Source organism: Zalophus californianus, chromosome 14 (assembly GCF_009762305.2).
Source record: "Zalophus californianus isolate mZalCal1 chromosome 14, mZalCal1.pri.v2, whole genome shotgun sequence".
In the NCBI taxonomy this organism is placed as follows: domain Eukaryota; kingdom Metazoa; phylum Chordata; class Mammalia; order Carnivora; family Otariidae; genus Zalophus; species Zalophus californianus.
Window position 1 is genome coordinate 81,293,078 of NC_045608.1, and position 22,876 is coordinate 81,315,953.

The following is a 22,876-nucleotide window of genomic DNA, read 5'->3' on the forward strand; positions in this document are numbered from 1 at the left end:
TTTAAAGCTTTTAAAAAATCTGACAGGTTGTGTAATCAATGCCTAAACATTTAAGAAAAAAAATAACTTATTTGCTGTTTAAGCAGCGTGCTTTAACGTTCTAGAAAAAAATTATTTTTACTCGATTGACAAATAATAAACTGCCTGTTAACTAAGGTATAACAGTAGGTATAAGAGTAGTTGTTCCCTGCTTGTGAAATTACACTGTGGGAAGGAAAATCCCACAAACTTTAAAGAACCTTGCCCTTACCAGCAGGGTGGCAGGCTAGGAGAGGGAAAACGGGATTGATGGGTTTCTCATGTGCGAGAACGCATGCGAAAGGATATTGACAAGGTTTTCCTGATCTGTAGAACATTTGGGGACACATTTGCCCTCAGGACCCAGGAAACTGAAGAAATGGGGAAGAAGGCAGTAGGAACATAAGGACAAATGGTAGTGTAAGAAAAAATGAATGCATTCATAGTACACTTGTTAACTCAGTAATGAATACTATTTAGTTGTAATCAGGTTAACACCTAGGGCGAGTGAGATGGTGTGAGTGGCGTGAGAAGACCGAATCCTCAGCCTCTACATTAGGAAGGCAAGAGATAATGTCTAAAATTGTTAGGTCAAAAAGGGTAATACAGCCATGTTATTTGGAAATCTGGAGGCAGATACGAGGAGAAAGAGTGACTGCTTCTGGGGAGGTGGGAGGAGTGGGTAGGAACCCGTTCTTTTTAAGTATCTCCTCAAGCATTATCTGATTTTTCAGCTAATTGTGTGCACATTAATTTCATAAAAGGAAAAAACTAAAAAGCCCTCAGAAAAAACATAAATAACATAAACATTACCTGTCTCTCAGAAACTCTTGATGGTCAGAATTTATTTCCTTCTAACCTATCTATAGATTATGCTCACACGTAACTTTATTTCTAATTTACACTTAATAGCCCATGCTCCCGTGGCAATATTGCCTTGTTCTACTAATATTTACATTAGCTTCCTATCACGGGTGTGATAGAATCTGACCTGTTCTTGGTTGTTGGGCATTTGTGGATTTTCTCTGTGCACACGACATAAAAGATGAGGTGGTCATCACTCCACATAATATTTAATCCATGTTTGTGTTTGATTCTCAGTGAAATTCCTTGAAATGTAATTTTTGATTTCATGGCAATTTCTTTTCTTATTTCTTATTCCACCCATCTTTCTTCTCTCCTCCCCTCCCCTCTCCTCTCTCCTCCCCTCTCCTCTCCCCTCCCCTCCCCTCTCTCCCCCCCCCTCCTTTTTTGTTTTAAAAGGATAACTTTAATGTGCTCTCCACCACTTCTTTCTTTTGGGGAGGCCATGGTGTAGCATAGGGATTAAAACAGCGAACTTCAGGGTCACACAGACCTGGTTTCCAATCCTCCGTTGCTTATAGTAGTGCAACCTCGGGCACCAGAAACTTAGAGAACTAAGGTTCAATGTTTTTCCTAGATATTTGCAGCACCCACCTCACACAGTTGTCCAGGTTAAATGAAGTCTTGCAAGAGAAGCTCTGGTATGGGATCTAGCACATAGTATAGACTAAAAAATATTTATTATTTTTTGAGGTTAACACTTTTTCATATAATGATTAGCCATTGCTTTTCTTTTAATTTCCTTTCTTAAACTGTTAATTTTTAAATGTGAGTATAGTTGACACACTCTGTTACGTTAGTTTCAATAGCCATTGCTTTTCTTTGTTGCAAATTTGCTAATGCCCTTTGCACGTGTTTCTACTGTGGTCTGTTTTTTAAATCAACTTTTCTTTTGAGCTATTTAAGTGACATTTAAAGATTTTTTTCAAATATTTTCTTGTCATTCATCTTTTAATTTTATGGCACCTTTTTGACATATGGAAATCAAATATGTTTACATGTACTGAATTTTTGTGATTGTTTTCAGATGACTCATTGTGACTATGTTAGGATGCTCTGACTGGTAAAATGTTAATTTTGTGAATAGTTAGAAAAGATGTCAGAGCAGAGGACTACTGCTCCCCACAGAGCTCGCCTATTTCCCCTCCCAGGATTCCTCTATTGCATTTACAGACTTTCGGACTAATTGGGCCTTTTAACTCACCTCTTGTTCTCATTCAGATTCCTTTGTACCTACTCTGCTTTTCCTAAAGTAAGGGCTTTTCTTTTTTTTTTTTTAATTTAATTTTATTATGGTATGTTAATCACCATACATTACATCATTAGTTTTTGATGTAGTGTTCCATGACTCATTGTTTGCATATAACACCCAGTGCTCCATGCAGTACGTGCCCTCTTTAATACCCATCACGAGGCTAACCCGTCCCCCCACCCCCTCCCCTCTAGAACCCTCAGTTTGTTTTTCAGAGTCCATAGTCTCTCATGGTTCGTCTCCCCCTCCGATTCCCCCCCCTTCATTTTTCCCTTCCTACTATCTTCTCTCTCTCTCTCTTTTAAACATATATTGTATTATTTGTTTCAGAGGTACAGATCTGTGATTCAACAGTTTTACACAATTCACAGCGCTCACCATAGCACATACCCACCCCAGTGTCTATCACCAAGCCACCCCATCCCTCCCACCCCCCACCACTCCATCAACCCTCAGTTTGTTTCCTGAGATTAAGAATTCCTCATATCAGTGAGATCATATGATACATGTCTTTCTCTGATTGACTTATTTCACTCAGCATAACACCCTTTAGTTCCTCCCACGTCGTTGCAAATGGCAAGGTTTCTTTTTTCTTTTGGTGCCTGCATAATATTCCATTGTATATACATATACCACATCTTCTTTATCCATTCATCTGTTGATGGACATCTTGTCTCTTTCCATAGTTTGGCTATTGTGGACATTGCTGCTGTAAACATTGGGGTGCCCATACCCCTTCGGATCATTACATTTGCATCTTTGGGGTAAATACCCAGTAGTGCAGTTGCTGGGTCGTAGGGTAGCTCTATTTCAGCTTTTTGAGGAACCTCCATACCGTTTTCCAGAGTGGCTGCACCAGCTTGCATTCCCACCAACAGTGTAGGAGGGGAACCCTCCTTTCTCCACATCCTCACCAATATCTGTCGTTTCCTGACTTGTTAATTTTAGCCATTCTGACTGGTGTGAGGTGATACCTCACTGAGGTTTTGATTTGGATTTCCCTGATGCTGAGCGATGTTGAGCACTTTTTCATGTGTCTGTTGGCCATTTGGATGTCTTCTTTGGAAAAATGGCTGTTCCTGTCTTCTGCCCATTTCTTGATTGGATTATTTGTTCTCTGGGTGTTGAGTTTGATAAGTTCATTTTTTTAAAGATTTTATTTATTCATAAGGGACCGAGAGAGAGAGAGAGAGAGAGAGAGAGAGAGAGAGAGAGAGAGAGAGGCAGAGGGAGAAGCAGCCTCCCCGCTGAGCAGGGAGCCCGATTCAGGACTTGATCCCAGGACCCTGGGATCACGACCTGAGCCGAAGGCAGACACTTAACCATCTGAGCCACCCAGGCACCTGAGTTTGATAAGTTCTTTAGAGATTTTGGATACTAGCCCTTTATCTGATATGTCATTTGCAAATACCTTCTCCCATTCTGTCAGTTGCCTTTTGGTTTTGTTGACTATTTCCTTTGCTGTGCTAAAGCCTTTTATCTTGATGAAGTCCCAAGAGTTCATTTTTGCCCTTGCTTCCCTTGCCTTTGGCGATGTTTCTAGGAGGAAGTTGCTGCGGCTGAATGAAACTGGACCATTTCCTTACACCACACACAAAAATAAACTCAAAATGGATGAAAGACCGAAATGTGAGACAGGAATCCATCAAAATCCTAGAGGAGAACACAGGCAGCAACCTCTTCGACCTCAACCATAGCAACTTCTTCCTAGAAAGTAAGGGCTTTTGAGCAGCAGTGACAACACAGGGCACCTGTGTGAGGTTAATTAATTATCAGTTAGTTAATTAAGTTATATTAGTTAATTATTATTATTTTCTTTTTAAAAGACTAGTGTTCCAAATGCACCGACCTTTTCTGTGATGCTAAGTGGCTGATATTGGTAGCTCCCCTAGCAAGTATTTTTTTTTTAAATGCCCCCGTTGACTGATTGCCTTCAGGTAAAGGTGCGTTTTTTATCTATGAATGTGAAATCAACTGCCTTTGAAGGATTGTAAAGTGATCATTTGAGAACATCCACTGGCATGTTTTTCCATCCTCGTATGATTTCATTACTAGAAAAAGATGTTAAAACTCTCACATACGGGCACTTAAAAAACTTGCAAATATAATTTTCTTAAACTTCACAAAAATCTTCCAAAAAGAAAAGATTTGGTGGATTTCTAACTGTTCAAACTGAAAGCACACATTGAGAAATCTGGGTTTGCAAAAGCCAATAATTTTCAAGAGGATAACTAGATTTTGAGTATTTAGATTTCAACCAGAAATCTTTGTACAGTTAGGATGTGAATGAAAATCAAGTGTCAGGGTTTAGTCAGTAGAACCAACGATGATGACTTTATTCTATTTTAATTATCCTATTTCTTGGGAAGCATTTCCTTGTGACAGCTATCAATCCAAGTTTAGAAATAAACCGCTTAAAAACAGGTCTTTAAATTACTGTATTTCAAAGCGTTAAATTAAGGTTAAAGCAAACATATTCCATCACGTTGATCTCATTAAGTTTTGAAATAATTGAGTGCAAAAAATGTGTATTTCTAATCCATTTTTTCTCATTCTTGGAAATTTTTATGTTTTTATAGCGTTTATCATATATTAGTATTTAGCATGTTAGCACATCTAAATATGAATATTGATACCAGAGATCGCGCTAAACAATCGTCTGGATGGGTGTCCTACCAAAACAGCTCGGAAGCCACTGGCTTTAAGAGCCTTGAACCTCTGCTCTTGCTTTTAGTTAATTTCCAAAGTGACGTCCAATTTTGAAACCGCTCTTGCACACACACACACACCAAACACGAACACTGCGCGCCCTAACCCAGGAAAACAAACCATGTCGCCTGCGGGGACATTCCGCCGACACCCTCACAGGTCCGCGGCCCCAGCCTCCCCCACGAAGCCACGCGCCACGCGCACGCAGGCCGGGTCAGGAGGACTGCGGGGGAGGCTCGGGCTCCTCCCGCGGACACGTAGGGCTGCCGAGCGATCCCGGACGGCTCTGAGTCAGCCGCCGGAAGCCTCGCCCGGGACCGCAGCTGTGGGGAAGCAGGCAGCAAGCTGGAGGAACAGCCGCCGCCGCCGCCGCCGCCGCCGCCGGAGCAGGAATCTCCTGGGTACCGGGGCTGGGAAGCGCGCGGGTCGCCAGCTTCCCGGGGCGGGCGTCCCCTGCCGGCAGCGCGGCGGCGCGCGGGACACGGGCGGGGAGGGAGGCCGGCAGGAGGCGGACGCAGAGCGGCGACAAGGAGGGCGAGAGGACGGGGTGGGGGGAGGCTGTTGGCTGGGGGGGGGGGTGATCGGACCGGACAGCGGCGGGGCGGCCGTGGGGGGCTCGGAGCGGCGGGTAGGCGGGGTCAGCCGAGGCAGCCGGCGCAGGAGCGCGGCGCGCAGACCCGCCCTGGGGCGGAGGGGGTTCCCCCGAGTGGGAGGGACACGGCGGCCGGCCGACGCCACCGCGCCGCGATCTGCCGGCCGGAGGGAGAGGCCGGTCACCCAGGCCCGGGGTGTGCTGTGGCCGGAGACGGCCGGGCGGAAGCTCTGGGGAGGGTGCGTGGGAGCAGCCGCGGGGTGCAGCAGGGAGACCGGGGCGCCCGGAGCAGCCTCGCCTGGAATTTCCAGGGCGCCTTGGGCAAGTTCCGGGGAGGTGCTGGGTCAGCGCCCCCTCCCGCGGGGAGGCCGGTAGGCTCCGAGGCCCCTCCCTCTGCCTCCTCCCTCCCTCCCAGGCTTCCCCTTACTTCCTGTATCCTGTTTTTCGTCCATATTCTCTGCTTTTCTTTCTTTATTCTTTCTTTCACATCTTTCACCCGCTCCTCATTGGCTGCTTTTCCTCCGCTTGAGAAAATGCTTCCTTGCCTGTTTCCACCTCGTCCGCAGCCACAGTAATTAATTTGATGGACTCCCCACTTCCCAGATTCTCTTCAGCTCCTGCTCCCGCTCCTTGGCCTGGCTGTTTCGGGGGCCCCTGCTGCTTGCCGCCGCCCGTGCTGCCCGCCAGTCCTCCTCCTCCAGCCTCAGGCTGCCCCGGGCTTCCTCCCCTTGTCTTCTTCCTCTTCCTACCTGCAAATACCGGGAATTCTTAAAAACTAGGTGAGTTTCTCTTCTTACGCCTCTCTCTACCTTGTAATTTCATCCCGTTTGCCTAGGATCTCCCGCAGTCTGGGTGCTAAGGGCCCCCAATCTCTTGCTCTGGGACTTGTGCCCGACTCGGTAACCTGCCTGTATTTCCAAACATCGCTTGGCTGCCTTGTTACAGGGACCCAGGGACCATACCATAGTCTGCACATCTCAAATGGAATGTGTCACCTTCCTCATTCCATCTGGCTCCTCATAGAAACTTCCAGTGGCTCACGCCCGCCCCAAACATCAGTGAGCTAGGAGTCTGTTGAGAAGTGAACTGAGGCATATTAAAAAGTTCAGTTCATCGCAGCACAGATGAATTCGAATGGGACAGCATCCAGTCCAGCAGGCAGAAAGGAACTCCGAGGAGCTGTACAGAAGCAAAGACTTCTAAGCAGAAGGGAGTGGTAACAAGGAAGCTATACTGGCCAGAGGGTTGGTTGTTGCAAAGTTATTTCCCTTTGGTGGATGGCAGGGGTCTGGCTGGCGGTTGACCTCACTAGGGTTGGTCAGGCGGTTCCTGATTGACTGGTTTAAGATTCCATTTCGGGGAGAGCCGAAACTGTCATTCAGTTAAGTTTCTGCATCTGGGGCTGAACTTAAGCAACTCCATCTGGTGTTTTGTTTTTGGGGCCTGGTGTTTTGTTTTTAACCAGCCTCCACGTCCTCCCTGGCTACCCCTGCTCCCTGTCCCTCCTGTGATGGGTCACCCCGCCGCCGGGGTGCCACCTTGCACTCGGTTCCTGCTTCCCTGTCTGGCAGCTGCCGAGCTATGGCGGCCAGCGGGCTCCCTGGCCTTTTTCCAGGCTTCGTGGAGAGCCACTGCGTTCCCTAAAACCCTAGACTGTGCTCCTATAGAACATTTTGTTTAAAAACCATACCTGCCTTTCCGGACCATGGCTCAAGTTCAGACTTCTTGTCCAAGTGCACCCCGTGTCACCCAACCGTAGAGACCCAGCCCCTCCGCCCCACACAGACCTGCGCCACCTGCCACGGTCGGTGGTCGGTCTCTCTCCTGCCAATCCTGCCACTGCCCCCGCGGCACTCACCACCTCCCCTTTCACCGCCTCACACACACTCCTGCCCAATGCGTGAGAGCCAGCTCGCCCCTCACCTTCTCCTGAGCTTCTAAAGAGAATTTATTCCGTTCCTCTGGGGGCTTCCTTAGCACTTTGTAAATTATCCGGTTACAGAGGGTGGGGCTGGCTTGAAACCACACACTTGTGTTTGTGTGTCTCCCTCGGGTGGGAGTGCCCCGTCAGGAATTATGGCCTTTATTGTTCATTTTTTCTCTAACCTATATAAGGAAAGTTCTATAATAAATGCTCTTTGTATAAGTTCACTTCCGGAGGTGTCTGTGGGAAGGCGGAGTGGAGCGGGAAGATCACAGGCTTTCTGGGGCCCCAGGAGGAGAGCAGTGTCTTATCCTTGGAAGCGCAAGGCTTCTGCCTCAAGACTCCGCTGCTCTTCCCGTGAGACCCGAGGACAGGCTTTCATTGTCCTGACCTCATTCACCGGTAAAAGAAAAACTAGTGTAATGCCAATTCATTTTATAGGCTGGAAATCAAACCTTTCCACATTGTTGTGTTTTTATGACACAGTGGAATGGTGCACTGGTACCCAGACGTATTGTTTTGTATTAAATTGAAATGCAGTCCTTTTTATTTTTATTTTATTTATTTTAAGATTTTATTTATTTATTTGAGATAGAGCTAGCCAGACAAAGCGAGAGAGAGCACGAGCAGGGGGGAGGTGGAGGGAGAAGGAGAAGCAGACTCCCCGCTGAGCAGGGAGCATGACGCACGTGGCCAGGACCCTGGGATCATGACCTGAGCGGAAGGCAGACGCTTAACCGACTGAGCCACCCAGGCGCCCCGAAATTCATTTCTTTTTAGATTTATTGGGCAAGTTCCACTTTGTGTCAAGTACAACCCTCTCAAAAGCTTAATGTACACGAGATTGGGGCACCAAGAAGAAGTGGGGGAAAGGGAGTCATTGGTTATCCTGTTCCAGCTCCTGTGTCTTCACGAGTGTGACTTGGGACACACCCCCGAGGTGCCAGAGTGGCGAGTGTGTGCCAGGGTGTCCTTGCTAGGGGGCAGACGCTGGTGGGAAATGCCGTGCTACTGACCAGCACCTGCCCATGTGGAAATGAATTGAAGGAAGAGGAAAGGTAGAAGAAAGCAGAAGTAGGCATTTGACATTAAGAGCAGTTAAAATGTAAAGTTGGAATTGATGTGATATCTACACTTAGGCTCAGGTAGGATCAAATCCAGATGCCTGTGTGTCCCTCACCTCCAGGTTAGTGAATTCTCTCTTCCGCTGGGTCTCTTTGGTGCCACCTTGTGGTAGGCCGAGTGCCGTGCAGTTTGCGTTTCCCCCTGGCTCCTAGTTGTTTCTTTTCTGAAAAGTCTTCCAATGCAAGGCGAGGAAATTTGGGGCCGGAGGTGGCCTGCAGGCAGGCTGGATGCTGCGCTCTCTCGTGGGACGTGTCCGCTGCAGACGCATCGGCTCTCCCACACCTGCAGCCCTTGGATTCAAGCCCTGCAGCGGAATGCTCTGGAGAGGCTTCTCCGGGTGAGGACAGTGAGAAACTTTCATTTTTGTCCTCTAACAAATAACCTGTCAAGTATAGCATCCTGCTGTGCAAGCTTTGTCACCATTGTATTCTCTTGGTTAATGTTTGTTTATTTATTTTTAAAAGATTTACCCATTTATTTATTAGAGAGAGAGAGAGCATGAGCAGGGGAAATACCGAGCCCCCCAGGCGCCCCTTGGTTGATGTTTTAAGTCATTTCTTTTAAACCCGAATTTGCACTGGTTGGAGCTGTTGGAGAATCTGTATTTAGAGTGCAGCCTTTATACTTGTTTGTTTGACATCACACCTTTTTTTTTCTTCCTAAATCAGAGACATCTTATGTCTTCTCTTGAAAAAAATATCTCAGGAAGAAGCTTTCAACTGTTGGAGAGGCCCGCCCCCCCCCCCCCCCCACCCCGCGAGGCCTGGCTAGTCTTCAGTGAAACTGAAAGAAGAAATATAACGTGATGATCCACTGCAATCCATGCAGCTGGTTGATAAAAATGAACATATGCATGATGACCCTTATTCTAGGTGAAGATTCCAGTACTTTTGGTATTGCTTATTTGCTGATTTTCCAAACTGGAATCTGTTTTTCTTGTGTAGCTTTAAAATTTTTGAGTTAAAAATATATATGCAAATAGAGAAAAAAAAGGATAGCTTGCAGGGTCATGGGATTATGGGTGACTATTTGTCCTTTTATTTTCTAGAATGTTTTCAACTGGAGCAGCAAAGAGGCTCCGGGAAACCAGTGTCTTAGTTTCCTGTTGCTGCTGTAACACCTTACTGCAAATTGAGGCCCAAACACAGTAAAAATGTATTATCTTATAGTTCTGGAGGTCAGAAGTCCAAAATAGGTGTGCAGAGTTGCATGTTTTTTAGGAGGCTTTAGGGCAGAATCTGTTTCCTTGCCTTTTGCAGCTCCCAGAGGCTCCCTGCATTCCTTGGTCCATGGCCTTGCATCATTTTGACCTTTCCTTCTGTTGTCACATCTCCTTCTCTGACCCTCCTGCCTTCCTCTTATAAGGACCCAGTGATTACACTGAGCCCAGCTGGATACTGCAGGAAATCTCCCCATCTCAAGATCCTTAATTCAGTCAGTCACATCTGCAAGGTCCCTAATGCCTTGCAATATAACAGAGGTTTGAGAGATTCAACGTGGGTGTCTGGTGGGGGGAGCATTTATTCTTCTGAGCACCCCCGGTGTCCACTGACAGGGGTGCTAATGGCCAGATGACGTGACGGCGGGCGTGGCTAATGTGCTTCCACGCTGTGCTTTCCATACAGACCTTCCCTGATGGAGGATCTCCATGAAGCAAATGGCAGGTTTGCCATCAACTTATTAAAAATGTTGGGTGAAGAGGACAGCTCCCGAAATGTGTTCTTTTCCCCTCTGAGCATCTCTTCTGCCCTGGCCATGGTCTTCATGGGGGCCAAAGGAAACACCGCCACCCAGATGTCCCAGGTATGCATGCTAGCATTCTGTCCCACAAGAAGTCCCCAGATTTCACCTTTGTTACATTTTAAGTTTTGGCTAACGTTATATATCAAGTTGAAATGCAGCTGTTTGAATGAACTTGCTGTTAAATGGGTTCTTTCTAGTGTGTGATTATGCACTAGAAGAAAGCAGCACAGATGTGGACTTCGGTCTCTGGAATTATTGAGAGGGAATGTATAATCTGATTGATCTGAAACGGGTTCTGTGGGACCTGAGCTACAAATGAAAGAGTGGCAAATACTTTAGGGAAGTTGTCTTTAACCTCTTTGTCATCTTAAGTTTCTTTGACAGTCTTGTGAGTGTCCCAGAACATTGCCAATGCACATGACCTTCCCATCGATAGCAGGGGCGCGTGGGTGCCCTCTGGAGGTGCCTCTGGGCATGGCAGCTGGGGGGGGCGGTGGTTTCTTCTAGCTCGCTGGAGGAGGGAGGCTTTGGACTGGGGCCATTGGGAGACAGAGGAACAACCTTAATTTCCACTCTGACTTGACATGGAAGTCCCAGTCTGGTCTGCAGAACTTACATGAAATTGCTGTTGAAGTATTTTCTGTTGATTTCTGCTCATTCTCGTATTCCCTGGGTTGTGTTAGATTCATTCCAGCTACCTCTTTGCTCTGTTCTGTCTCTCTCCTGAGTTTCATACCTGCCTTTCTAAGTGTGTTTACACCTGGGGGCGACATTTGCCACTGTCCCCACAGCTCGGTTGTCTAAGTGGTGCTACTGACATCTAGTGGGCAGAGGCCAGAAATGCTGCAAAATGTCTTAGAAGGCACAGACTAGCCCCAGCCGCAAAGTGGCCCCAAATGTCAGCAGTGTCCCGTGGAAAGGCGCTGTGGGAGGGTTAAACCAAAAGCCTTTCAAGATGGGATCCTTTGTGATTTTCAGCACAGGGGTCGTTGCAGATAGCTCTTTGTGGGAGCAAGATGGCAATGTTACAAGTCCGTGTCCTTGTCTGTTACCAGGCGCTTTGTTTGAACAGAGACAGAGATATTCACCAAGGTTTCTGGTCACTTCTCACGGAGGTTAACAAATCTTGCACTCAGTACTTGCTCAGAACTGCCAACAGACTCTTTGGAGAGAAGACATGTGATTTCCTTCCTGTAAGTTGTACTCACGCATGGATGTTAAGAAAATGGCAAATAAGGTAGCAACTGCAGAAGAACAGAGATAAAGTATAATTCTGTTGCCTTAAAAATGTGCTTAGAGTTGTACTTCTGTAATTATGATTTTGAATTTTATGATTTCCTCTGAATTATGTCCTTTTTAAAGCTGGGTTTTTTTTTTTTTTTAAGATTTTTTTTGAGACAGAGAGAGAGAGAGCGCACAAGTGGGGAGGAGGGCCAGAGGGAGAGGGAGAAGCAGATTCCCCGCCAAGCAGGGAGCCGGATGTGGGGCTCAATCCTAGGACCCTGAGATCATGACCTGAGCCCAAGACAGACGCTTAACTGACTGAGCCACTCAGGCGTCCTTAAAGTTGTTTTTCATAGATCCCTCCCAGATATCAATCTCAGTATGTCCTTCTTCCTGCACCCAGACCTGCTTCTCCCCCTTGGTCCCCTGTGCCTCAGTGACCACATCGTCCGTGTGTGTACACGGCTGTCCCCAGGCTCACCTCTGGTTGTTGGGCGGTTCCTGCAGAGCCGGTCTCTCAAGTCCTCTTAAATTTGTCCCCTCTTCTGAATCACCGTCACCACTGCCTCGGTCCACACTCTCACTGGATCTTCTGCACCATTATTTTAATTCTGTCCTGATGGATCTCTCCAGGTCCAGCCAGGTTCTTCCACACTACTGACAGAGTAGTCTTTTGAAAGTTAAAATTGGGCCATAAAGCTGAGGTTTTAAATCTGTGCACTTCCTGTCTACTGAAGCATGTAATTCTCAGGGTCCCCAGTCCAGTAAAAGCCTGCCATCACGCAACGAGTGAGGGCCAAAAACGTATGTTGCACACCATGCAGAGTATTGCTACCTCAGATTAATGAGGTGATTTGGGCAAACCCGCCATCTTTCTGGCTGGCAGTTCCAAGGATTTTTCTGTGAGATTCAGATATGTCCCTGTCCTGGCTGCTGTTGGGTGTGACCCCATAGAGGTCGCCTGCTCTGGGCTTGAGTATCACTGGAGATAATTCTGGGTCTTCTAGGATGAGCACTGAGGATCCCAGGAATCTTCCGGTTAACTGAAGTTCACTTTTGGATGTCAGCGTGGTCTTTGAGGATTGTCACTGGGGGGTTTTGGGGACACAAGGAGCCACCTTCCCATTTTCTCAGTTGCTTGGCTCCTCTTTCTGTCTACATTTTCTCTCTTCTGTAGAAGCTAAAATATTTGAGAACAGGAGATGGGCGGAGGATGGGAGCCAATTGCCAGGCACATTATATCTGACACCAAGTTTTTGTGAGGTGAGTTATCTTGGGGTTTTCATGTATTGGGCACAGGCACTTCCTGACTTGACCCCAGCTGACATTCCAAGGCTCACCCCTCGCCACTGTTTTCCCTGATTTCCGCCCCTTCCCCACCTGACAGCGCCACCAGGCCTATCACATTCCACTCCGGGACCTGTAAGATTTCTGGGGATCGTCTGGTTCCACTAGGGAGCCTCTCACTCATTCACAGATTTCAGACATTGTGGTTGGTGGTGGTGATACAAAACCGGGTCAAAGCCAGAGTCGCTGGCAGGCCGGCCGACAGAAAATCAACCCGGAAGTCAGCGCGGAGCTCAAGCGTTCGGCAGGGAGGCCCGGGGGCGGCTCTGCGCATGCCCGCCAGCCCCCGTCCGCCTTCTGGAAGCCCGCGAGCGCTCCGGGTCCCTGCGCGGCCTCTCGCCGCGGACCGCGGGCCGCCTCGGGGCCGGTGTCACGTTTTCAGCCCCCGGGCTGCGGCCTGGCGGCTGCGGGCCCTGCGTTTCTTGTCAGTCGCACGGATGAGTCTTCAAGTGCAGGATGCCCCGTGCGGGCAAGAGCTCGTGCTGGAAACAGGTTCAGAGGGGAAAAAAAAAATGTTTTCACGCTGGTGGGAACTTAGAGGGCACACTCGGTATCCTGTGTTCTTAGCCCTTTAGGGAATCCTGCCAGAAGTTCTACGAGGCCGAGCTGGAAGAGCTGTCCTTTGCTGAAGACACGGAAGAATGCCGGAGGCACATAAATGACTGGGTGACGGAGAGGACGGAGGGTGAGGCACGTTCACAGCGCCAGACTCCGCTCCTCGAAGGGGGGGCGGCCGAGATCGCGGGGGCGTGGCCTCCAAGGTGACGCCTCCGGGGCCCTGTAGCCAGGGCCCTGTTTGTGTGTGTTTGCTGGATTTCTAGGCCAGCAACGCAATTCGCTTCTTTTTCTCGGGTTTCTGAGGTCACTGAGTGGTGATTTTTTTAAAAACTCCATGAACCTGGTGTAGGGATCTCAGACCCACTCCCCTCGGGACTGTGCTGGAAAATCCCTGAAAAAGGCAAGGCTTGCTGTCTGGGGGCCCGTCAATCTTCTGTCTGAGGGGAGGGGGTCGGGGTGCCTGCCCCTGAGGGCAGAATGACATTCAGTTTAGGCTGGGCCTGACTGAGAAGCTGGGCAGCAGTTCACCTTATCTCCCTGTGGTAGTGAGGACAGCTGGTTTTGTCTGCAGGTGTCTCCTTCCTCTGTCAGGGGGCTGAGGCTGAGTTTGCATTCAGAGTGTGAGCTTTGCCCCAGATTCTGGAAATGCAGTTCTCGCGGAGCCTGCGGCCTCCCCTGTCCAGACCACACTCTGTCTTACCAGGAATATTTCCGCCAGTGCTTGACCAGAGTACAGAGAAGGGCATGCTTTTAAGCACTCGAAGTACCTAACACAATTGAGAGACTTCCAGAAGTGTGTGTGGGGGGTAGGGAGGGCGTTAAATCACTTATTTCTTCTGTGCCCACCTAGCGCGCTTTAGGGTGCACCTGCTGTGTGTCCGGCAGTGGCAGGGCCCACGATTATACTGAAAGCCAATAAAATAATGGCTGTTGGAAGGGCAGAGCCTTTCACGTTTTCCTACGTTGTATGTGCAGTGGTCTCTTGTTCTCCAGTCGATCCAGCAGTACTGGGTCACTCAGGGAAGCCAGAGGCTTCTCCCTACATCACCCTCCCTACATCACTCACTTCTTCTTCATCAGATTGACTGCCAGTATGTTTCCCCCAAATATCAGAGCCATAGGGGATATTGGGGGTCACCTTGTCCCCAGTCTCATTGGAGAACTCAGTCTGGGTCCCTTTATTGCACCCATGCATTCCTTCCCCATTCTCTGCCTCCAGGAGGACGGCCTCACCCATTTACAGGTGTGTATTCCTTCATCCTTCGGAAGCTTCTCCTCACCTAAATGAGATCTGAAGGTTGGTGTGGAGCAATGATTCTCAACCAGAATCAGCCCCTAGGTGACATTTGCCAACGGTTGAAGACATTTTGGTTGTCCCAACTGGGGAGATGCTACTGGCGGGACATCCTACAATGCACAGGACGCTCCCCACAGCAAAGAATGATCTGGCTGAAAATGCCAGTAGCGGCGTGGTTGAAAATCATGGCACCAAGGTTGGGAAGTTTATAATTAGAAGGAAGACTCTTGTCTCAGTTCAGCCACTTGGAACCTATGTGACCTTGGCGAAATGTCAGCCAAATGCTCTGACCTAAATTTCTACATCTGTAAATTGAGGGCAAAATGAGAGTTGACCTGCCTGCTTCAAGATTGCTGTGTAGGGACCAGCAGGGTGTATATGCCACATGGTGTGTGTGCACGGCATTACATCCCATCACCCTGTTCCTCAGGCCTCCAGAAAGACAGGATTCTAGCCTGGTTCAACCACGCCAAGCTTCAGATGTCAGGAGTGGTGTTGTTGTAAAAGAACGTTTATTCGTCTCCCCTCTTCCCCACATGGCTATAAACTTCTCTGATATGCTTGGCAGGTAAGATTTCGGAGATTCTCGGTGCTGGGACAGTTGATCCACTGACTAAGCTGGTTCTCGTGAATGCCATCTATTTCAAAGGAAAGTGGAATGAGCAGTTTGACAGAAAGTACACAAGGGGGATGCCCTTCACAATCAACCAGGTAGGGAAATATTTTTTGCGTGTACTGCTAACTTTCTTAAAAGTAATGTGCTGGGAAAGATTGTGAATGAATGGAAAAAATAATGTATTTCATACTATATTTCTCAATGAATTTCACACTCCCTCTATATCTTTTATTGGAGGGGGAAGAGAGAAGCTAACATGATTTTTATATTGATAGTTTTGTGTTTGCATCCTGTGTCAAACTGATTCTTCTCTTTGGCCATATTATTTGGACTGAAAGAAAATTTCTTCCACCCTTGGAATTATGTTTGTGTTGTACTATCACTGTATTTACCCAGACACCTTCTTATAATGTCAGTGACAACTATGCCTGTAGATTGCCTTATAATAACTCCTAGCCATACAGTTCTGAACACAAGAAAAAAAAACATCAGTAGATGTTCAGGCTAACTTTGTCTTTATATTTGGATCTTTTTAAATAACTGTATATAAGGTGTGTGAGATGATGATTTGATATAATTCACATAGAGAAATAATTGCTTTGGTCGAGCCGATTAGCATATACTTTTCTCACATGGTTATCATATTACTTTTGTGATGAGAGCACCTGAAATCTACTCTCTTAGCAAATTTCCAGTATTCACTACAGTATTCGTAATTGTGGTCATCATGCAGGCGTCAGATCTCTAGACTTAAAGCCTAACTTTAACAACACTTTTGTCCCTTCACTTTTGGGTATGGTGATGGTTGGCATCAATAGCAATTAGCTTGAAATTTGGCTTCCATCAACTTGATGATAGCATATCACACAGAGATTTATTTATTTATTTATTTTAAAGATTTTATTTATTTGACACAGAGAGAGCAACAGCGAGAGAGGGAACACAAGCAGGGGGAGTGGGAGAGGGAGCAGCGGGCTTCCCGCGGAGCAGGGAGCCGGATGCGGGGCTCGATCCCAGGACCCAGGGATCATGACCTGAGCTGAAGGCAGACACTTAACGACTGAGCCACCCAGGCGCCCCTTGCACACAGATTTAAAAGTCTAGAATACATCTGATGCAAGCTTTAAAAATGGTGGACATTACAAATCTTGTCAAGGTCCTCTCTCCAAGAAAACCAAAGCCATGAAGCCGGTTATATAATTGAGCAACTTTTCAGAATAAAAATATAAGTCTCTATGGCCTATCCATCTTTTCTAACCGCATTCTTCAGCCTGCAAACCTGAATATTAGTTAATTCTCCCCTTAACTTGGATAAATAATCTTTAATCATAAGGTCCCCGGAGTGCTCTTCTCTAATGTATCTTCTCAGAAGTGAAAAACACAGCTTCTTCCAAAAATAATGTAGGGTTTTATGTCTAAGTTCATCAGTTTTATTCTCTCCCACCTGGTAATAGTTGATCTGCTGGGACAAGAGCATGTGGTATTCAATACTAATATGTAGGGGCGCCTGGGTGGCTCAGTCGTTAAGCGTCTGCCTTCAGCTCGGGTCATGATCCCAGGGTCCTGGGATCGAGCCCCGCATCGGGCTCCCTGCTCCGCGGGAAGCCTGCTTCTCCCTCTCCCGCTCCCCCTGCTTGTGTTCCCTCTCTCGCTGTCTCTCTCTTTCTTTCTCTGTGTGTGTGTGTCAAATAAAAATAAAATCTTTAAAAAAATACTAATATGTAATAATGAGGGTTTGGCGTCTGTCAGCATAGTGCGCAGAAATAACAATTCTCTTCCATGGACCTAGGGGTTCTGCAGATGAGATTTATCTCCTTTTTTGTAAGCCTTGCTCATTTTTCGGTGATCTGCTTTTAATTCCATATTTTTCATTAGGAGAAAAAGACCGTGCAGATGATGTTTAAGCTCGCTAAATTTAACCTGGGTTATGCGGATGAGGTGCACGCTCAGGTGCTGGAGCTGCCATACGCGGGGCAGGAGCTGAGCATGGTCATCGTGCTTCCGGATGACAACGCCGATCTCGCCGTGGTAAGCCCTGGCCAGTGCGTCTGAGCGTCTGTGGAGACAGCCTGAGTGCGTTTCTCTATTTCCGTCTATCAGGTAGCACGTGAGGAATTTCCAGTTGAGGGTTGTTAGGAGTCCTTGGCGAACAGCGTCTCCTCTCTGGAGTGACCTTGTGTTTGCTTTTCTGCTGAGCATGTATCCAGGAGTGGATTTGGTGGTGAGGACCATTCTCAGGAAGCTAAGAGGCGAGGCTTCCAGAATTATCAGAACACTCTGCTTTATTCTGAAAGAGGGGCTAGTCGAGTCCCAGGAATTACTGAACAAAAAAGTGCTAGGCAAGGAGAGTACTTGCCATATTGAGAAACAATAACATGCGTAGGAATCCACTGGGTGGCTTGTTAAAAGGCAATTTTTGCTTCAGGGGGCGATAGCCTGAGAGTTTGCGTTTCTGACGAGATTCCAGGTGATTCAGATGCTGCTGGTCAGGGACCACACTTTGGGTAGCAGGAGTCTCAAGGACAGGTGAAGAATTTTTCTTGGACAGGAGGAGAGGGCCCTCTTCCCATGACGGAAAAGGAACAAAGTTCAGGGTGGGAGAAAGTAAATTTGTAAGGAGGTCAGGACCAGTTAGTGGGCTTGTTATCTGGCTCTCGGGGGGTGGGGAACGACCGCATTTATGACATCTGGCTGAGTTCAGGCGACTGAGGGTTTAACAGTGGACTCTTGCTAGAGATAGAGGCCAGCTCCAGCACACCAGTGCACAGGACGCCGAGGGTGGGGCCTGCCCGGTGTCCCTGGTTTCTCTGTGGAATCGGAAAGCTATTGGCATAAGTCAAAGGTGAGCTCTGTCATGGTGACTCAAGAAGAAAATGAGGAGAGTCTGGGAATTCGAGCTAATGTCCACACAGCTGTCACTGGAGAGGAACATTCGCCTGGGTGAGGAAAAGAGGGAGAAGCAGTGGAAGCTTCTTCCCTTTTTTCACTGTGGACACACAGACCGAGTGATGGGTCTTGGAGGCTTTGAGGCGAACGCCAGGGCAGGCAGAAGATGAACAAGGATGCCACAAGCCACAGTGTTGTTGAATTCTCCATTTCTGCTCTCCCCTCCCTGGAAGCCACATCTTCCTTCCTGTTTGGAGGATCCCTGATTTTCTTGCTCTTGCCCATCAGAGTTCTGGGCCATACTCTCTTTTTTGTCAGACAAATCTGTGATTCATACTAATGTGTATCACATGGATACAATCACTTGGTTATGAGAACTTTCCAAACTAAAAAACATTTGAAATGAGTTTGGTACAGATAGTTTAAAAAAAAAAAAAAAATCTCCCCTCTCTCAGTGTTTTTTAGCTATTTTTCCTCTTATATCCATAAAACGGGAAAAGATGAGAATTTGAGGGGAAATGTTGGTGTGGTACAGGAAAATCTCTGTAGATTGTCTTGGACAGTGTCATGGAGGGGAGGGGGGCTGAGTGGGGAGGGGAGCACCAGGCTGTTGTCTCCATTTTAAGATTCGACCCCTCCTTATTTCAGGTGGAAAAAGCACTAACATACGAGAAGTTCAGAGCCTGGACAAATCCAGAAAAGATGACTAAGGATAAAGTTCACGTTTTCCTCCCCCGATTGAAGCTGGAGGAGAGTTATGACTTGGAGTCTTTTCTTCGAAGTTTAGGTATGACTGATGCGTTTGAGGAAGCCAAGGCAGACTTTTCCGGAATGTCGGCGAAGAAGAATGTGCCCGTGTCCAAGGTGGCACACAAGTGCTTTGTAGAGGTGAATGAAGAGGGCACTGAGGCGGCGGGGGCCACAGCCGTGGTCAGGAATGCTCGGTGCAGCAGACCCGAACCAAGATTTTGTGCAGACCACCCTTTCCTCTTCTTTATCACACACCACAACACCAAGAGCATTTTGTTCTGTGGCAGGTTCTGCTCCCCATAAGGAGGTGCACTTGCTGTAAACACACTCCTTTCACTTCTGCCCACCTGCCTTAATGCAGATTCCTGTGACCAAACTGGTGTGGTGGTTTGAATGCCCAAATAAAGCGTGTGTGCCTGGGAAGTCTGTGTGAACGTCCTGACTGAATATTCCACGGCCGCTGAGAAAACTGAGGCATCACACGTGTGCAGTTTGGGGCTGAGAAAGCTGTGCTTGTTCGGGGGGTTCGGGCAGCTCCTCTTTCTCATCGACTCTGCCCTCACCTGCCTATCAGAGGATGGCCTGCTCCTCAGCGTCTGTTCTCACTGTTTGTGGGCGTCTCGAGGAGCATGTGAGGGATTCACAAACCAGCCCTTCCTATGCGTTCCCATCCTGCAGTGACCTCAGGGCTCTGCCCACTTCCCCTGCCGGCTTCCCGAGGAGAGGCCAGAGCCCAGCGCCACTGCACACACCAGAGGCGAATGCCACGGAGTAAAGCCTGCCAGGCTCATAGACAGCTGAGATGAAGTGCCTCTGCCCTGTCAGGATCACACAGACTGCCCTGCATGTCCCACGTCTCACACAGGCCCTCATGAAGACAACTCCTTCACATCTTCTTGCCATAAACCTTCAGGCCTGTGCTAGGAGACCGAGGTCTGAATGTGCCAGGTAGTCTCCTCCATTCCCTTTTCATCTGAAGCTCCCCCTACCCCGCCCCCGGGACCTTCATGTGAAGGAACTGTCAGGACAGCATCCCTCTACTTAACCACATATGCCCACGTGTGGCTCCAGCACATCGTGCTTATGCACAGCCCTCCCTACAGTATTTTTTTGACTTAAAAAAGGATTTGTATTGTGGTAGCAACTTGGAAACTATTGAAAAGTACCAGAGAAGGCTGAAGTCACCCACAATTTTACCACTATGAAATCACTATTTTTTTTTTTAAAGATTTTATTTATTTGACAGAGCACAAGCATGGGGAGAAGCAGGCTCCCCACTGAGCGGGGAGCCCGGTGCAGGACTCGATCCCAGGACCCGGAGATCATGACCTGAGCCGAAGGCAGATGCTTAACAACTGAGCCACCCAGGCGCCCCTGAAATCCCTATCAATGAAGTATATCCTTCCCTATTCTATGTATGCAAATACAAACTTACAAACATTTTAGCACAAGTTAATCATAGACTTCTGTAGCTATTTCTACCCTTACTTGCCATAAACTCTCCTCAAGATAATTATGTCATCAATTTGATGTGTCAAATAGTATGACTCTCTATATTTTCTATTATTGGATCCACTTTTAGACAATTTAGGTAATTAAAATTATATACTCTTATGAATGTACTAAATATTTGCTCACATCCTTCACATTTTAAAAGAAATATTCATAATAATGGTACTGTCAAGATAAAAGTTGGGCACATTTTCACCAGTTCTTCCAAATTGGTCTCCAGAAAGTTGTCCTGATTTATAACCGCCCCCTCCCCCGCCCCAAAATACATGACCATTTACATTACCGCTAACTGCCGTGGGCCATTTTTTTTTCTTTAATGAGTGGTTATTCCTGACTCTGCTTTGGATTCACAGCTCACAGTTACTTGAACCACTCATATTACAGTTCTTCCTTAATTCATCAAGCTAGAATATGTTTTCTGTTAGGGCCACATTCATTTTCAGGGACCCTACTTTCCGAAGAAGCCTTGGCCAAAAGTGAATCCACAGGAGTAGAAAGCCTGCATCTTTTAGTTTTAATGTCATATCCACCTCTCATTTAAAGAAAAAAATCTACACCTGGGCGCCTGGGTGGCTCAGTTGGTTAAGCGACTGCCTTCGGCTCAGGTCATGATCCTGGAGTCCCGGGATCGAGTCCCGCATCGGGCTCCCTGTTCAGCAGGGAGTTTGCTTCTCCCTCTGACCCTCTTCCCTCTCGTGCTCTCTCTCGTTCTCTCTCTCTCAAATAAATCTTTAAAAAAAAATCTACACCTTTATTGAAGTATAATTTATACAGAATAAACTACATATTTAACATGTACAGTTTGGTAAGTTTTGACACACGCATACCCATGAAACCAAACCAAGGAACCAGTGGGCAGGTACCGGTCATGGGAGGCCCGTCAGCGTATGCAGTCTGTACAATGACCATGAGCTAAGGATACCTGTCAACCTTTACTCAGACCTCTTGGCTTTCCAAATAAAGGAGACTGGGGGTCAGGCTGAGATCTCTCTATCCCCACAGGGGACCAGAAGCAGTATGTCAAGGTCAGAGTTCAGTCGTCTCAAAATCTCTGGGCCGGGGGTAGCTCAGGTGTTGTCTAGTGAAGTAGAAATGTTCTATACAGCTGAAACCTGGCCCAGATGGGGTCTCAAAACTGCAAAGGTCCTAGGAGGGCCCCTCTGCATCCCAGGCATAACACCCAAGGAACTAATATGAAAGTGATTATGATAACAGGACCCACTTCGTAGAGTTGTTGAGAAGACTTAATGGGTACATAAAGAGGTTGGAACAATGCCTGGTGTAGCAGTACCCAGCATGTAATGGGTAACTATCATTATTAGACAAGACTCAATTGCATTTTCATGCATTTAATAAGCAATAGCTAGAAAATGTAGTAATTTTGAATTAAAAAATATAATGTTCTCAGTAACAATAACTTGAGATAAGCAAGCCTGTTGTGTTGAAAATTAAGAAATGTTATTGAAAGTCATTAAACATGGCCGAAGGAAAGGGAGATATTTCATATCATGAACAGAGAGACCTGGAGTTGAAAAGTCATCAGTTTTCCCTTACCTGTCCTATAGATGTAATGTAATTCCAATCCAAATTCCAGCAATGTGTTCTGTGGAACTTGATAAGTATATTCATTTAAAAATTTACATGAATAAGCAAAGGGCCAGAAATACCCAGCACACTTCTAAAGAAAAAGATCATGTTGCAGAGTTCTGCTCTACCAGATAAGCTTCAAAGCTTATAAAGTTTTAATAATATAGTGTGGTGTTTACACAGGGATAGACCAACAGATTAATGGTACCAAAGAGAGCCCAGAAGCATACTCATTCATATATTAAAATGGGAAATGGGACAGAACTGGCATTAGAGGTCATTAGGTAAACGATAACCCAATATAGTATGCTGGGACAACTTTCTTACGGAAAAGGAAACAGAGTTGATTATTGAGAGATTAAATACCAAAATATGAAAACCAAATTTTATAAGTTTTACAAGAAAATATAGCAGAATATTTTGTGACTTTAGGGAAGGGAAAGATATCTTAACACATAAAAAGCAAAACAAGGCAAACAATTGACAAAATCAACTACATTAAAATACATGTACTTTAAAATACATTTAAAATACACCACAAAAATTATAAAAATATAAGCTCAAGCCAGGAGGTGAGGATTTAATACATTTAACCATTAAAAGATAAATATCCAAAACAAAGTATTTTCATCAAAGAGTCTGTAAGAAAATGGCAAGCCAATGGAAAAATGGGTAAAGACTTGAAGAGCTACTTCACAAAGAAGAAAACAGAAAAGGTCAATAAATATATGAAAAGATGCTCAATATCATTAATGAAAGAAAGCAAATTAAAGTAGAAATAAGAGCTCAGAGGGAAGTGCGACCGTGGATGAAGGGCAGAGCAATGTTGTTGGCTTTGGAAGATGGAGGAAAAGGGCCTGAGCCAAGGAATG

General features: G+C 46.7%; 1 protein-coding gene across 13 annotated transcripts; it reads left to right on the top strand.

Annotated features, from left to right (window-relative positions):
* Nucleotides 1-5,093: 5,093 nt before the first annotated feature.
* On the top strand, nt 5,094-20,680 carry LOC113912621 (serpin B8-like). Of its 13 annotated transcripts, none has more exons than XM_035723903.1 (9): nt 5,472-5,806; nt 6,039-6,214; nt 10,110-10,287; nt 11,283-11,420; nt 13,366-13,483; nt 14,576-14,599; nt 15,222-15,364; nt 17,145-17,297; nt 18,804-20,680. In XM_035723903.1, the coding sequence occupies exons 3-9, from the start codon at nt 10,120-10,122 to the stop codon at nt 19,206-19,208; spliced, it is 1,149 nt and encodes a 382-aa protein (XP_035579796.1). In that variant the 5' UTR covers nt 5,472-5,806; nt 6,039-6,214; nt 10,110-10,119; the 3' UTR covers nt 19,209-20,680. The 13 variants fall into 13 exon arrangements, with proteins under 13 accessions (XP_027431883.1, XP_027431886.1, XP_035579796.1 ...); XM_027576080.2 differs by lacking the exon at nt 5,472-5,806 and adding an exon at nt 8,656-8,821 and having other exon boundaries at nt 5,852-6,214; XM_027576082.2 differs by lacking the exons at nt 5,472-5,806; nt 6,039-6,214 and adding an exon at nt 5,094-5,244.
* The last annotated feature ends 2,196 nt before the right edge of the window (nt 20,681-22,876 follow it).